Source organism: Mauremys reevesii, linkage group 8 (genome assembly GCF_016161935.1).
Source record: "Mauremys reevesii isolate NIE-2019 linkage group 8, ASM1616193v1, whole genome shotgun sequence".
NCBI classification, from domain to species: domain Eukaryota; kingdom Metazoa; phylum Chordata; order Testudines; family Geoemydidae; genus Mauremys; species Mauremys reevesii.
In genome coordinates, this window is record NC_052630.1 from 99,325,735 (window position 1) to 99,340,500 (window position 14,766).

General features: G+C 40.5%; 2 protein-coding genes across 4 annotated transcripts in view; both read right to left on the reverse strand.

Annotated features, from left to right (window-relative positions):
• Window positions 1-12,084, reverse strand: part of RNF11 (ring finger protein 11) — a 37,102-nt gene extending 25,018 nt beyond the window's left edge. The window contains exon 1 of the mRNA XM_039484163.1: window positions 11,541-12,084. Within this exon, the coding sequence (XP_039340097.1) occupies window positions 11,541-11,663 (123 nt within the window). The 5' untranslated portion in view covers window positions 11,664-12,084. The remainder of the gene's footprint in view (window positions 1-11,540) is intronic.
• Window positions 1-14,766, reverse strand: part of C8H1orf185 (chromosome 8 C1orf185 homolog) — a 110,894-nt gene that overhangs the window by 37,988 nt on the left and 58,140 nt on the right. The window lies entirely within an intron of this gene.

A 14,766-nucleotide genomic window follows, 5' to 3' on the forward strand; every position in this document is an offset into this window, starting at 1 on the left:
GGGACAATTTCTTAGAAGATGTGGGCAATCTCCCTAAGAAAGCTGTAGAAACCCCATCACCTGAATAATTCAAAAGTGAACTAGACAAGCTCCTCAAGAATCTATCAGAAAGAATGATTCCTGCATTGGCAGGGGGATGAATAGTCTTTCCTCTTCCTTCCCCCCAGCTCTAGTTTCCAAAATTATTTGATTTACTATGAAGAGAAACATTAGTCCAACTTAGCAACACTCACAACCTTCTTGGTACCATCTTCTACCACCACTTCTAAGTGAGATGCTCTCTCCTGTCTTTGGCTTTCAGTAAAAATATTGTAGCACCATTTACAGAGCTTTTAGAGGAATTAACAGCGAGATGTGATTTTTACATAAGTTTTCTGTGACCTGCCTCGAGAGGAGGGGAGAGAGAAGATCTCAGAGGTACCAGGTACAGTTGACTCGCTGTTACAGTCAATAGCCAAGATTCCTGTAAGTATGAATGCATTGGGTCCATATCACTTTCACTGAAAAGTAATTTTTTCATAACAGCCATAGTGCCCTATGTATAAAAGGAAGATAAAGAGCTGGAAAGACAACAGAAGTGGAACTTTTATGACATTAAGACTTCAAGAACTGCAACTGTATTTTCACTGTGGCCAGACAAGGCCAAACAAACACACAAACACAACAGGCAAGGAGGAAAAAGTAAAAACCAAGCAAATGACTAGGCTTCTTTCTAATGCACAGCTTATCAACTCACACTAGACTAGATGAATAAGTTTAGCACAATAAAGAGGGACTTAATGAGAGATTGTGTGAAGGGTAAATTGTACTTTCCCATGAAGCTCTAGTCTTGCTTGTTCTGGGAGCTGAAATGAGATAGCCACCTACTGAATAAAACTAAAGAATTTTGACCACAAGGAGGAAACTGAACATGATTCAGAAGGATGACATGTTTGCCTTGAATTGGAGAATATTTTCTCCCTTACATGAGTTAGATCTTTTTTGGGGTGAAACAGCTGAAATTTAAGTATCCCACTCCTTATTGGGATGTTGACTGCAGAGAAATGAGAGAAAGTCATATTATATAAACCAACACAGCTCACTATGATTTCTTTACAAAAATGACCCCTTCTTTACTTATGTAATTTTCAACAGGCTAATTGTTACATAAAAAACGATGTATCTCTGTTTCTTTTGTTTTTGCAAAGCCTTCAAAATGCAAGACAATTTTCTTGAATTAATCCCATAATGAAAGGATCTCTTTTTGGATCTAATTTTCAATTTTTATTGTAGATTGAATTAAAGATGCTTTGCGCTTCAACCATGTACTGTAGATAAGCATTAGCATTCCCATTTTACATGGAAAAACTGAGGCACAGAGAAGTTAAGTGGTTTGCCAGAGGTCACAAATTATACAGAGCCATAGGATGGTGTTTTACCAACTAACTGGAAGAAGAGGATGAACAGCTGCTTACCCTCTTCAATCTAATTCAGACATGACACACAAAGGATGACCACAAACAAGGGTATGGGGAGGCATAGGCGTCAAGTCTGTATAATTTTTGGTGCTGCCCAAAACAGGTCCAAGCAGAGCCGTCCCATCCATGGGATGGACTGGGGTAAACACCCTGGGCCCCGCGCTTTGGGGAGACGCAGTGTCCAGGGTGGCCTAGGTGCCTAGCGGGGGGGCCTCGCACCGACAGCAGTGAGCAACCCGTCCCGAGCCCACCCCGCTTCACCTCAGCATTGCTTGGGGGAAGGGGCAGAAGCCAGAAAGAGGCGGGGTAGGGACTTGGGGGAAGGGGTGGAATGGAGCAGGGAGGGGGCGAAGCACGGGTGGGCTGGGGCCAGGTTGCTCGCTGCTGCCGGCGCCAGGCCCCCCCCCGATTAACCTCCTAGGCTGCCCTGGACCCAGAGCAGTCCAGTCCATAGGATGGATTGGGGCAACCGCCCAGACCCTGCACTTTGGGAGGCCCCGCGCTTCGGGAGGCCCTGTGCTTCGGGGGGATGCAGGGTATATTTTTAAAAGTCCATTTAATTCTGCATAAACACAAATTTGTTACTTGGATACAGGTATGATAGGTTGGGTTGTGGGTTGTGTCCATTGATTTAAATGGAGCCAGGATTTCTCCACTGGTCTTAAAATGTAACAAACACTGAAGGTCAGATTATATTAGCAGCTTGCTTCCTACCTCCTAGTTTTAAGTTGACTGATTTGATATAAATTAGCCACTGAAATGTCAGAATCTTACTTAACCAATTCTTCCTCTAGCTTTCTACTGTAAGGTGCTATGGCAAGAACTGTATGTTTATTGTCTCTGTAATCTTGTCTATGATTTTTGCACAGATGCAAAAGGAAAGGCTTTGGATTGGTATGAAATACTTTGCAAAAAGGAGGAATTTGTTCTCTTCTCCCACTGCTTTATAAAGAGTTTTAAAAACAATTTCCCCCTATAAAACTTGATGGAAGCTAGAAGCTTCTTGTTTTTCCTGTTGACATTTCAATGCTTCAAACAGAAATGTCTTCCCTGGACACAGTGTTCCATGCAATCACACAAGAGAATCATCTAAGCAGATCTAAAAATGCATTTAAGATGCATCAAATATAAAAAAAGATGACCACAAAAATATTAAAGAGAGTTTTAGTCTCTAGAAACTGATCATACTTCAGATTGGAGTATATACCAAAACTTCCCTTAAAAAGTAGTTAAACTGTCTGCTGGGACATAGCTGAAGATTTTGTTCTTCCTCAATACTGATTCTGTTTTCACATAAGATTCCCACCAACCTCTACACGATCCCATTATTGGGACCTTAGCATGAATTATTGTCTTATTGGTCAGAGGGACCATTGTTCCACTCTTATTTTGCACTGGCAGATGTACATACAAAGACTTATCTTTCTGAATCTGCAAAACTTTGAAGTTATTCTATTGAGTCTTCTCTTCTTAAAGTGTTTGCGTTCAGAGGATTATCTCCTCCAATGCTTAATTAAGAGGAAATTTTCTTCCTTTTTATTTAGATTTCCAGTTTAAATTGAACTCCCAATGTTTTGCCTACCCTTAGGCTTTGATTTTAAAATATTTGAGAGAAAAAAGCCTCTCTAATCATTTTACTGCTTATGATTCAGAATGGAGGAGAAATAGTCCCTCCTTCTGCAGAAGACGGATGGGGGGGGGGCTGAGGAAACACAACCATTGCATTCTTGGATTTTATTTATTTTTCTTACCAATAAGAGAGGCACGCACAGTAGTTCTGTGGTGAGATTATTCCTTTTTCACTCAAACTTTTAGAAAAACTAGAGTTAGTATGGTAAGTCCTGGTCAGATTAATGCATAATTGCCTCAGATACCAAATTCAGCTGCAACAAAGCATTTGATAAACTACACAGAATAGCAAGTTACCTCACATAATCTGCTTCCTTATGCAAGGTAAATTCTTCCTATCTAAACTTCTTGAAGCCCAGTAATCAGTGCCAACCCCAAAGAAGGTTCACTTACCACAACTAAAATCTTCTCCAGCAAAGGTAGGAAGGACATCTACAACCGGTCTGACTATCAAAAGTGTCCATTAACCATCACCTCTGACTTTTATCAAAACGGGGAAGGGAGAAAGAGAAAACGATTGAGACGAAGGTAGATGGATTTTACTTCATGTGTAGAGTCTCCATCCAGCTCAGACATTTCTAAAGAATTGTGTTCAAAAGGGGCAAAAGCTCTCCTTCACACAAGACTGTAGGCATATTCTATTTACTTCAGAATAGCTGTTACAGAACATTCTGGCAGGAATGTCTGTGAATCAGTATTTACTGCTAGCAGGCCCATCACCAACAACTCTAGAAATTCTCTCTAGTTTTCACAACAGAAAGGACACAACACACACAGAACTCAAATATCAGTGGACGTACTGTACTTTGGTGGTGGTTCCTCCTAACTCAGGTCTTAATTTAATACTTGTATCAAATTAAACTGGAGTTTAAAAAAAAACCAACACTAATTTTTTTAATCTGGAAGAGAGAGTCAATAACAAGATTCAGCCAATAACCAAGTATATTCATTAAAAGTATGTGTTATAAAGAATACTTCCACCATTATTTGATGCCAGAAGATTACCTACCTTATGATCCTATCTAGTGTCCTTTATCTTCTGGATACCTAATATGGCTCTCCCCCATCCCCATCTTGTTAACTAGAAAAAGTTAACAAGACAGCAAATAGCCACTCTTTCAAGATAAAAATCTAACTAGTCTGCACCAGAGCTATGTCTACACTACTACCTATATCGGTAAAACGTATGTTGCTCCCAGGCGTGAATATTCCACACCACTGACTGACAAGTTACACCAACAAAAGTGCTAGTGTGCACAGCACACTGTTGGCAGGAGAGCTTCTCTCACATACAGAGCTTATGCTGCTCACAAGGGTGGGGTTTTTATGCTGATGGAAAAGCTCTCTCCCGTCGGCATAGAGTGTGTTCACCACACGCGCTACAGCTGCACTGCTGAAGCGCTGTAAATGTACACAAGACAGACACACTTGCACTTTTTTTGTTTAGCATTAGCCAGAAAGAAAACTGTACTTAAAAAAACCCCAAATCCATTCTATTTAGCATTGATCAACTGCAACACAATCCTCCAAAAAACCACTTTGGGAGTCCACGAGATATGACCCTCCAGATGGAAGAAATGTCAAGGTAAATTGTTTCCTAGCCAAATAATCTGGTGTGGATATATTTTTGAATGAAGCTATTCTCCCAGCAACTCCAAATACAGATATTAAAAAAAGATAGTCCAGTGTGCTTCGTGCTCACAAAATGCCAAGTTTTGCACGACTAAACAATTTATCATATTGACACCATTATAACAAAAAACGTACAAGAATCATTCTAAGGATCTGCAAATATAATTGTCTAAATTGCTTCTGAAAATATTGCACTCTTTCTGTCGTGAGTACAATTTTTTTTAGAACTGGCTTTATAATTTGGTCCTGGGCATAACAGACAGTCATTGTTACAGAATGTTGTCACAGGATATGTTCAATCTGTAAAACAAGCTATACAAGATCGTTCACGTCATCATTCTGTGGTTCACTTCCTTGCAAGAACAACATTAGTTCGTTCTACCATTTCCCACTCTCCACAAGTTCTAAGCTTCCTTATCCACTCCGTTTCTTTCTCATCCCATTGGAAATGAGCTCCATTTGTCTTAATTACCTAGACACACACCATGACAGAGCCTTTACATCATCCACATTTTGACAGAGGAGACTGAGCCTCATTATACCTCAGACTACAAATATGAGGCTTGCTTAACCAAGGGTTAAAATTTGGCATAGGAGTCTTACATCTTCGGAAGCTCCCTCAACACAATCTCTTCTCCAGTGCAGAACTACTCCAATGGCATCCACAAAAGCGGAGTGAAATTAACCAGAATTTTGAACAGTTCAGTACCACAGAGGCAACTGTGCTTGGTGTTCCTTCTGTATGGGTTTTTGGGGAGGGCAAGGAGGGACAAGGGATGAGAGATTGGAATACTAAGGTAAGAGAATGAAAAACAGGCCTGCATATTTAATTTTTTTATATAAACATAAAAACTATTAGCTGGTTTGGTTTACCAATAAGATAACGGGGGGTACTTCTTCCTGCTAGTTGCTCTTCTGCTCAACTATCCTCTTATGCCCCTGTAGTATGTGTAAGTTACATTAGGTTTACACACTTACTCATTGCCAAATTGGAACAAGTGATACTACTTTATCATTTACACTTGTTTTATTAATATCTTGGGCCTCCATGTAACTCACACCATCATTTTGAGGCTTCAAAGAATTTGGCTCAGATACCTCTATGGGAGTTGCACTCATACCAGACATTAATTTGGCTTGCCCTATTTAATAGTGTTAATTACTGCTCCTTTTGGAGACAGTGGAAGAACACCAATACAAAGTAATAGTTGGGTGAGTCACAACATATAAATTGCACTGCTGAGACACAACAAAAGCTTGTCTGTTTTGTTAAACAAAGTAAAGCCAATAAATGCATCCAAGGCTGAAAGTTTCAAACAGGAAAGTAGTGGACTATTCCAATAAACAGTCTTTTGATTATTCAGATTAATTTTCCGGGACACTTGAAAACTCCTTAAAATCAAGGGGCCAGAGCCTCAGCCCTGGCACCTTGGTGCTGCTCCTATGGCTATCCTAATAGGGCAGCTGGGGATTTGACTTGCACAGACCCAACCTGCCATCCCCAGCATTGAGGGTGGGAGGATGCATGTTAGAGAAGGAGGGGGCATGGCCAGAGCACATTGAATGCAGGTGATTCCCAGCTGGTGCAACAGACCGTTAGGGGCTGTTGCAGCAATCAGAATTTAGAGAAGAATGGCGTCTGTCCTAAATTTTGCTAGGAAACAGTTCAGCCCTCCAGCTGCTCCAAGATCATAGGAGCATAAAATTAGTTTTAAGACACATTTGTGCCCTCTCCCTACGTTTATCTTGTGCTGAAGATCTAATCTAAGGGACATCAGGTTAAAAAAAAAAAAGCCAAAACGATAAACTAAACTCTGGATCCCATAATGTATGATTCTGTAGGCCAGTATATAATATTACAGGAATCTGTGGATAGATCTGGAACTACATTATTCAACGTGAAAGTGTTTTGTAAATTATTCTTCCAAACCAACATTTCAAATATGCTTTCTAGAGATCAATATGAATACCAAGAACTTGTATGAGTTTTTCATGCATTTCAGTTACTGCATTAAGTATAATATATACTGAGACAAACGTTCTGCGCTTTAATATTGAACTTTATGAAAATCCTTTTTTGGAAGTTAGCTATACCTCTTTTCTCTACAAGTGTGTTTTTTCCCACATCTTTTCTCCTCAAGTTTCTCATTCAGACTGTGATGCTACTGTATGGGTCTCCAAAAATTAATAAAATGATAAATTGTTGTGTGCAATTATTCAGGAACAGGATGGTGATGGAATGAGGATGTGTGTGGCGGGGAGGAGGGGGGAGATTTGTTATTGTTGGGTTTTTTGTTTTTGTGTTTTTTGAAGCAATACATATGAGCCTTCTGTTTTACAAAATAATCTTTGGATTAGAACTGCTAAGAGTGACAAGTGGGAAGCGGGAAAAGCAGTGAACTTGTCTGAAATATAGCAGAAGTGTTGTACTAACAAATGATGAGATGACATACGCAGAAAAGGAAAGCAGATTTTTTTTAAAAACCTCAATTCTGAGAACTTAAAAAAAAAACCTACTTTTTTTCTTAAATACAGACAGCTCTTTTTTACTTCAAATGGAGTTACATGTGTTCAGTGCCTTAGAAAAATCAGGACCTAAATTGGTCACCCTAAAATGGAGGCACCCAAAATTAGTGGATACTTCAAAATGCTGGCTTTTGGTATGTGACAAAATATATAGCCTATGAAAAGAGTTATCAGTAACTGCTTCCTTTTTACCCTTCTTTCAGTCTTGTCTTTGTGCCTTCTTCCATACTGCCCCTTAAACCTGAACTGCTCTCCATCTTGGGCTACCCTTCCTGGTCATTCAAGTCCCTCCTAAAACTAACCATAATTCTTCCGTTAAACCTTTCAGCTGCAACTCAAATGCACATCACATAATATATAGAGATATGTGCATGAACACCCAGTGAAGCTTTTGATCCCTGTTATCCTGTGTGTCTGTATTTCAGTCTTGACTTATAATTCCTGGAGCTAAAAACTGCATCTTCTAAGTCCTATACATCACTGCATTCAGTAATAATCTGTCTTCCCTAGTTAAAGGAATATTGGGAAGGTATTTTGCATGAACAGTTTAAAAAAAAAAGTTATGGAAGACTTGCCCTAACTGGAGTCTTAAATGTGTGCCCATCACCATAGTATCTAAAAACACTAAATATTTTAAATGCCAAACAATTAAAGGTGGTGTTGTAGCTGTGTTGGTCCCAGGATATCAGACACAAGGTGGGCGAGGTAATATATTTTATTGGACAAACTTCTGTTGGTGAAGAAGACAAGCTTTCAAGCTACTCAGAGCTCAAGAAAGCTTGTCTCCTTCACCAACAGAAGTTGGTCCAGTAAAGCATATTACCTCACCCACCTTCTCTCTCTAAACGGTTAAGGGGTCACTTATGAGACACATAAGCCAGTGTCTACCTACAGAAATACAGGTAATGAGGAGGGAAACAAGTTGAACCTACAGAAATACAGGTAATGAGGAGGGAAACAAGTTGATTGAACTCTGGCAGAAGAGAAATCTAGGTTTTGTTCTTGGGGGGGATTTGGGTTTTTTTTGTTTTGTTTTTTGTAAAGTAAGCCCTAGAAGAGAAGGACTGTCTTCTAAATAGTAGCTGTTTTTAGGCATATGTCTGCCTATTTTTAGGCTTAAAGTCCAGTAACAATGTTTATCGTAATAAACACCCAGCACTGTCCAGAGTAGATGTCATCATTTTGAAAACTACTGTTTTTGGAAACTAGTTAGGCACTCCCCTCATCAATCTTACACATTTTCATACACAATTTGAAACTCTGTAAATAATTTTATAGTTTGATAATGACTATTTTCACAATAAGGATGAAACTAACAATATGGAATTATTTATGTTCCACTGTAACAGTATCAAGCAGCTACTTTGGTTTAACTATCTAGCACAGAAGTCAGATAATTCAAAATTACGGTTTCCTCAATTTTAATGTATTCATTTTGAACATATGTGATGTATCTAGTGTAAAATTTATATCTTAAGTCACTGAGGCTGAACTTCAGTTGTGAGACTTGTAACTTTGAAATTTTAAACATACAAATCAAGAAACTGAACCATGATATTGCATTAAAGTAGCTTTTCTGGCACTGATTTACTTAATTTATAAAATACTTTATATTTCCTATCACGGGTGTCATTGCAACAAATGAAGTTCAAAATAGCAGAGCTTTAGATATACTCTGCATATATATGGAGCTCCATAACTTTATTAAAGTAAGTGAACTTTGAAATAAATTTGGTGCGGTACCTCAATAGTAGCAGAGCTTTAGAATAATTGACAAAAAGAACAGACAGTAAACTAAATCAGCCTACTCCCTTCCACTTCCCAAATGCACATTCATTTAACAAACAACAACAAAAAACCTCACAGAAAACTGAGAAAGGGTCTCAGTTCTTACACACATGCTTATCTGCTACTGAAATCAACAGGCCTGCAGAACTTGCACAAGAGGCTCTTGACCATTATGAAGAAGTCTTTATGATAATGCTGTCAGTCTGTTAAAAAAACACCACCACCTCTGGCATTTGCAATGTATATCATGGACTGCCAAACTTTATTTCTATTATGTCTTGGTTTAAAAAATATTCTTGCATTCTTAATTAGAAAAGATAATGTAGGCTTAATTTTGAGTAATAAGTTCGTTAAATAACTTGATCTGACAGCGATGAGTTTCAGTTCACTGGAGTTAAGTAGCTCTAATTGAGACTTCCTCATATGAGGAAGTTCATTCTAAAATGGTTAGACCAGGGCTCGGCAACCTTTGGTGGTGTGCCGAGTCTTCATTTATTCACTCTCATTTAAGGTTCCACGTGCTCGTAAGACATTTTAACGTTTTTAGAAGGTCTCTTTCTATAAGTTTATAATATATAACTAAACTATTCTTGTATGTAAAGTAAATAAGATCTTTAAAATGTTTAAGAAGCTTCATTTAAAATTAAATTAAAATGCAAAGCCCCCCAGACTGGTGGCCAGGACCTGGGCAGTGTGAGTGTCACTGAAAATCAGCTCGCATGCCACCTTCGGCACCCGTGCCATAGGTTGCCTACCCCTGAGCTAGACACTTTCCTGCACATGCAAAATGTAAACAACTATACTCAATGTTCTGTAATACCACTGCTCTTTCACTGCATAATCAGTGACAGCTACACACGCCTTCTCTTGAACAGTTCAAAAAAAATTCCTCTCATAGATATCATTCTTTAACATATAGAGCATTTGCAGATGACAGATCTACCCAGTTAAATGCTTCCTGCAATTTTGTTAATTATATGCCAATTCTGAATGACACCTATCTAACTAACTAAAGAGCTATCAAGTCTCCCTTCAAGGTTACTGTCTCAATCACTTGGGTAGACTTCCTAGGAAGATATCCTATTATTTCAGGTTTGAAAATTCAAAAGATTTTTTTTCCTTTTATCATCCCCTAAGAAAAATGAAGATAAGTTATTTTTTCACTTTTACTATTGTCTTACATAACCAACTCCTTTAGGATGGCTTGATATATAGGGGAGTGGTAATCACACAGAGTGAGCAAGTGCAACCACAAGTTCAGTGTGTGCCTGTCTCTGTCTATCTCTCTGGTCACCACTTGAATGGAGGTCAAGGTTATAGACTTACTGTTCATGACCACCTTGTTTTGATATCAACATTAGTTTTCATGCAGAAGAAAAATGCTATGTATTTTCTATCTTTTTAATCTGTCAAGAAGCTGCAAATTCATGAATATTTGTAAGGATGGGAGAAGCAATGGAAAAAACACACTTCCTATGTCTGATATTCCTCGAGGGAAATAAGATCTATTGCCTTAAAAAAAAAGTTATCCATTAAGGATCAATTACTGGTAAAAATCAAGAAAGCATAGGCTAGAGTAAATAAACCCGGACAAAGACTGTTTTTTGTTTGTGTGGTCTCTGGTTTAAGAGGGCAATGAGAAAAGAGCAACGCCAGACAGTGATGTCACCGCATGAAGATAACAAAGGAAGCTGCCTAGGCTGAGAAACTAGAGGCTCCTCTCATTTAGCCAAAAATTAGAAGACTAACACCTAAAATAATTAATCCAGATCTGTCTAAAAATTAAAGACAGGGTTACAAAAAAAAAATCTTTTCTAGTTTGAGTTTAGTGTGTGTATTGCTTTGTTCTCGTATGCATAGTTTCTACCGCACACTTATACTTACGCTTTATAAATCAATTAAAATCTTCGTCAACAACACATTGAGCAACGGTCTATCTTAAGAGAAAACCTCTGATCTCCTTTCCAATTTGTTGGAAGGCAAAAACAGATGAGACTGAAAGAAACAAAGAAGTCTCACCCAAGGGTGTACATAAAATGAGTTAGCCAGTTGCCAAACTTAAAACCGGGCACACATTAGTTTCACCAACCAAAGCTTTTACAGAAAAAGCACTTTCACTGTTTGTTTTGTAATCACAGTAGCGCGGGGGAGAGGAAGGAAGAGCCCCCCCAAAAAAACTGTTACTTAAAAGTGAAAGGCTCATTGGAGCGGTTTACAAAGAAACCGAAGCCCACATGGAAAGCTCCATCCACCCAAAGTCCATGAATTAAAATAGGAAAGAATGGTTAGTGTCTTTCTCTCTCCTTCCTATTGTTTTTCTTCTCTCCCCTCCCTCTCCTTTCCTCTCTCTCCCAATCTCTATTTCCTCTCCCCTCCCCTGCCTTGCTCCAGTCTCCTTCCCTTTCCTGTGTCCCACCTCCCCCTTTCTCTGTTTGTCCCTCTCTGGGCACGTCTGGCTCCTTCACCCCCCCCCCTTCCGTGGCCGCCTCGCTCCCCTCTCTCCAGTACCTGATATGGCGGCGGCGGCTCCTGATCCGGTTCGGTCCCATCCCCGTAGCTGGCTCTGTCCGACTGGGACTCGTGCAGCAGGGAGATGTCATCCGAGGTGGGGGACTTGAGGCAGTTCCCCATCGTTCCCGGCGGGGACAGGGCTTCTCCTCCTCAGTGGCCGCTCCCGCCTCAGTCGCCTCGCAGCGCCAGGCCGCCCGCAGCAGCAGCCGCCCGGCTGGGGAGGCTCATGCCCGACTCTCTCCGTGAGAGGCTTAGCGCTGACCCGGCTGCACCGGGGACCCGCTGTCTCCCCTTCGCCCCGCACACCCCGGCTCCTGCTGCTGCTGCTGCCTCCTCCCAGTCCCGGGGCCGGGAGGCCTGTGAGGAGCAGCGGGCGGGAGGAGGAGGAGGAGGCCTCACTTCCCCACCCCCATCAGGGCCGCTGACAAGGGGGGCAGGGCTGTGTTTGGACAGCTGGGTTCAGGTGCAGCCCGCGCCCGTCCCCCAGCCCCGGCCGCAGCCAGGAGCTGTTCTGCTTCCTGGTCACCAGCGTTCTGCGCACTGGGCTTTGTCACACGGGCCTCGCAACTCCGCCTCTCACTCCTCCCCGCTGCTGACAGGTCTTCCCGGGCCGGGCCGGGCCTGGCTGCTCTCTCGTGGGCTCCTGCTGCCCATTGTCGCTCCTTGAGGAGCGTATTCAAGAGGATGCTTTCTGTGATGCGTGACGATCACATTTCCAGAGCAGATTCAGCTTGCTCCCCAAAATGGGGGGGTGCGATTCCCCCCCCCTTTTTTTGCATGATTTTAATGTAGTGTGTGCCTGTTTGGGGAGGGTTCTATGTGATTAAGAGCCCTGATCATGGACCAGAACCCTTTTGTGCTAGGTGCAGTACAAATACAGAACTGGAAGACAGTCAGGGCCAGAGCAAAAGCTGTTTGGTGCACATAGTCAGAATGTGGCACCCAAAGATGGTGATGAGGTGCTCCCGTTGCACTCAGAAAATAGAGTAGTTTGTGCACACATTGAGCATCTGGACACCCACAAGTCATTTTTTAAATTTGCAGGTTGATACTAAAGCTGGCCTGCCAAGGATTTTTTTTTAATTGAACTTGTGCCTCTTTGCTTATAATTTATATTGTGGCAATGCCTAGAGGCCAACCACTTGGGAGCCCATAGTACTTGGGGTTCCTTCACCAAGGAATTTACCATCTAACTCTAGCCATATATAAAGAGGACCTGAACAGTTGGGGGTTTATATGTTTTCTTTTCAGCTTGTTTACCTTTGAAATATTAGGAATGAAAACTCTGGTCTTCACTGGTTTGAGAGGAAGATGTGCTGGGGATTTCAGAACATGTTTATTGTGAGATCTAACTCCTTCATTATAGGGACATGAGTAGTTTTTTTAAAAAAGACATCCTTTACTCAAAATACTAGTTAGCTATTTAGTTAAATAGGTGTTTCAAAGCAAACAAAAATAGAGTTTTAAGCAGTCTGAGGGCTTGTCTACACTTAAAATACTACAGCAGCACAGCTGCACTGCTGTAGCACTTCAGTGTAGACACTACCTATGGTCACAGGAGGGGTTCTCCGTCAGTGAGAGGCAGTAGCTAGGCTGGCAGAAGAATTTTTCGATATAGTGCTGCCTAAACAGACTTTGTGAGGATTTTTCACACCCTTTGCTGATGTAGTTAAACCAACATAATTTTCTAGTGCAGATGAGACCTGAGTAAAAATCACTTGACTCTTGTGATGCCACCAGTGCACAAGTTAACACAGGTTTTAGATTAAATTCTAGCCCTCTTGAAGTCAGTGGCAAAAGTCTCATTGACTTTGAGGTCAGGATTTCACACCTTGTCTCTGTCCTCTTTTCTCTAAAATTCCCACTGTTGCTACCAACAATGTGGCTCCACAGGTAATAGCAAAGTGGGAACATTAATGTAAACAACAGTTTAACCACTGTTTTATCCCTGGTGATAGTTTTGAGCAGGGTTAGATGACATAATATTTAAAATATTCAATCTACACTAATCCCCACTATGCTAGCACCAGTGATAGTAGCACCGGGAAATTCTAAGGAAGAAAGGCTAATATAGAGACCCACAGAGATTTTTGAGGGCAGACAAGACCTACATTTCAAATGTAAAAGAACTAGCAGGGCACACACATGCGCCCCCGCTTTTATTTATTTATTTTTAAATCAACTTTTCAAGCTTCCTTTCTACACCATACCAAACAAAAAGGCATGAGTCTGGCCAGTCCTGTAGCTTCCTACTATATTTTCTCTTATGAAGTAAAAGATAAAATGTCTAACTAGGATTCGTGAGAGTAGATACAAAATGATTCCTATTTTAATTCAGATTTATAATATGACTATGAATAAATGCAAATATCAAAAGACCTATTGACTACAATAAAGTATAGTGTGATTTACACCTGTTAAAACTTCATCCAAACACATCTGCCAAATCTGCTTCAATCCTGATTTGGAACATGCCTGCTATCTCAATTCTGGGTCTCCATCAACTTGTTACATGACCTGACAAATCAGTGAACCTTGATCCTGCAGACAGGATTTAGTTGGGAATCGGTCCTGCTTTGAGCAGGGGGTTGGACTAGATGACCTCCTGAGGTCCCTTCCAACTCTGATATTCTATGATTCTATGAGTGGAACCTCCTGTTCATTCCACTGGAGAAAACCAGCCCCACGCAGAATGATTTAGAGGAAACTCTATGAATGGAACGTCATGGAGTTTTTCTTTTCCTCCTCATTCCTGTGAAGTATGATCATCTGAGCCTTATAATTGTCTTTTATTTTTCTATTAAATGACATGCCCATGTGGGGTGCTGTGGAAATAATCAGAAGTGAGACTGTTCTCTTAATGTACTGTATAACAGTGTATGTGATCATGAGACTGGTTTATAAACAAATAAATCAATCTATATGGTACTATAGCAGTATGTTAAGCAACTACTCAAGAAAAAACAGCATCAGTAAGATAGCTCATCTCAATTGATTGGCCTCTTACAGTTGGTATGGCTACTCCCACCTTTTCATGTTCTCTATGTATAAATATCTTTTTTCTGTGTGTTCCATTCTATGCATCCGATGAAGTGGGTTTTAGCCCACAAAAGCTTATGCTCAAATAAATTTGTTAGTCTCTAAGGTGCCACAAGTACTCCTGTTCTTTCATCAGTAGGAGGTATCCTAATCAGCTTAGTAAAGCAAACAGCAGACTAACTTC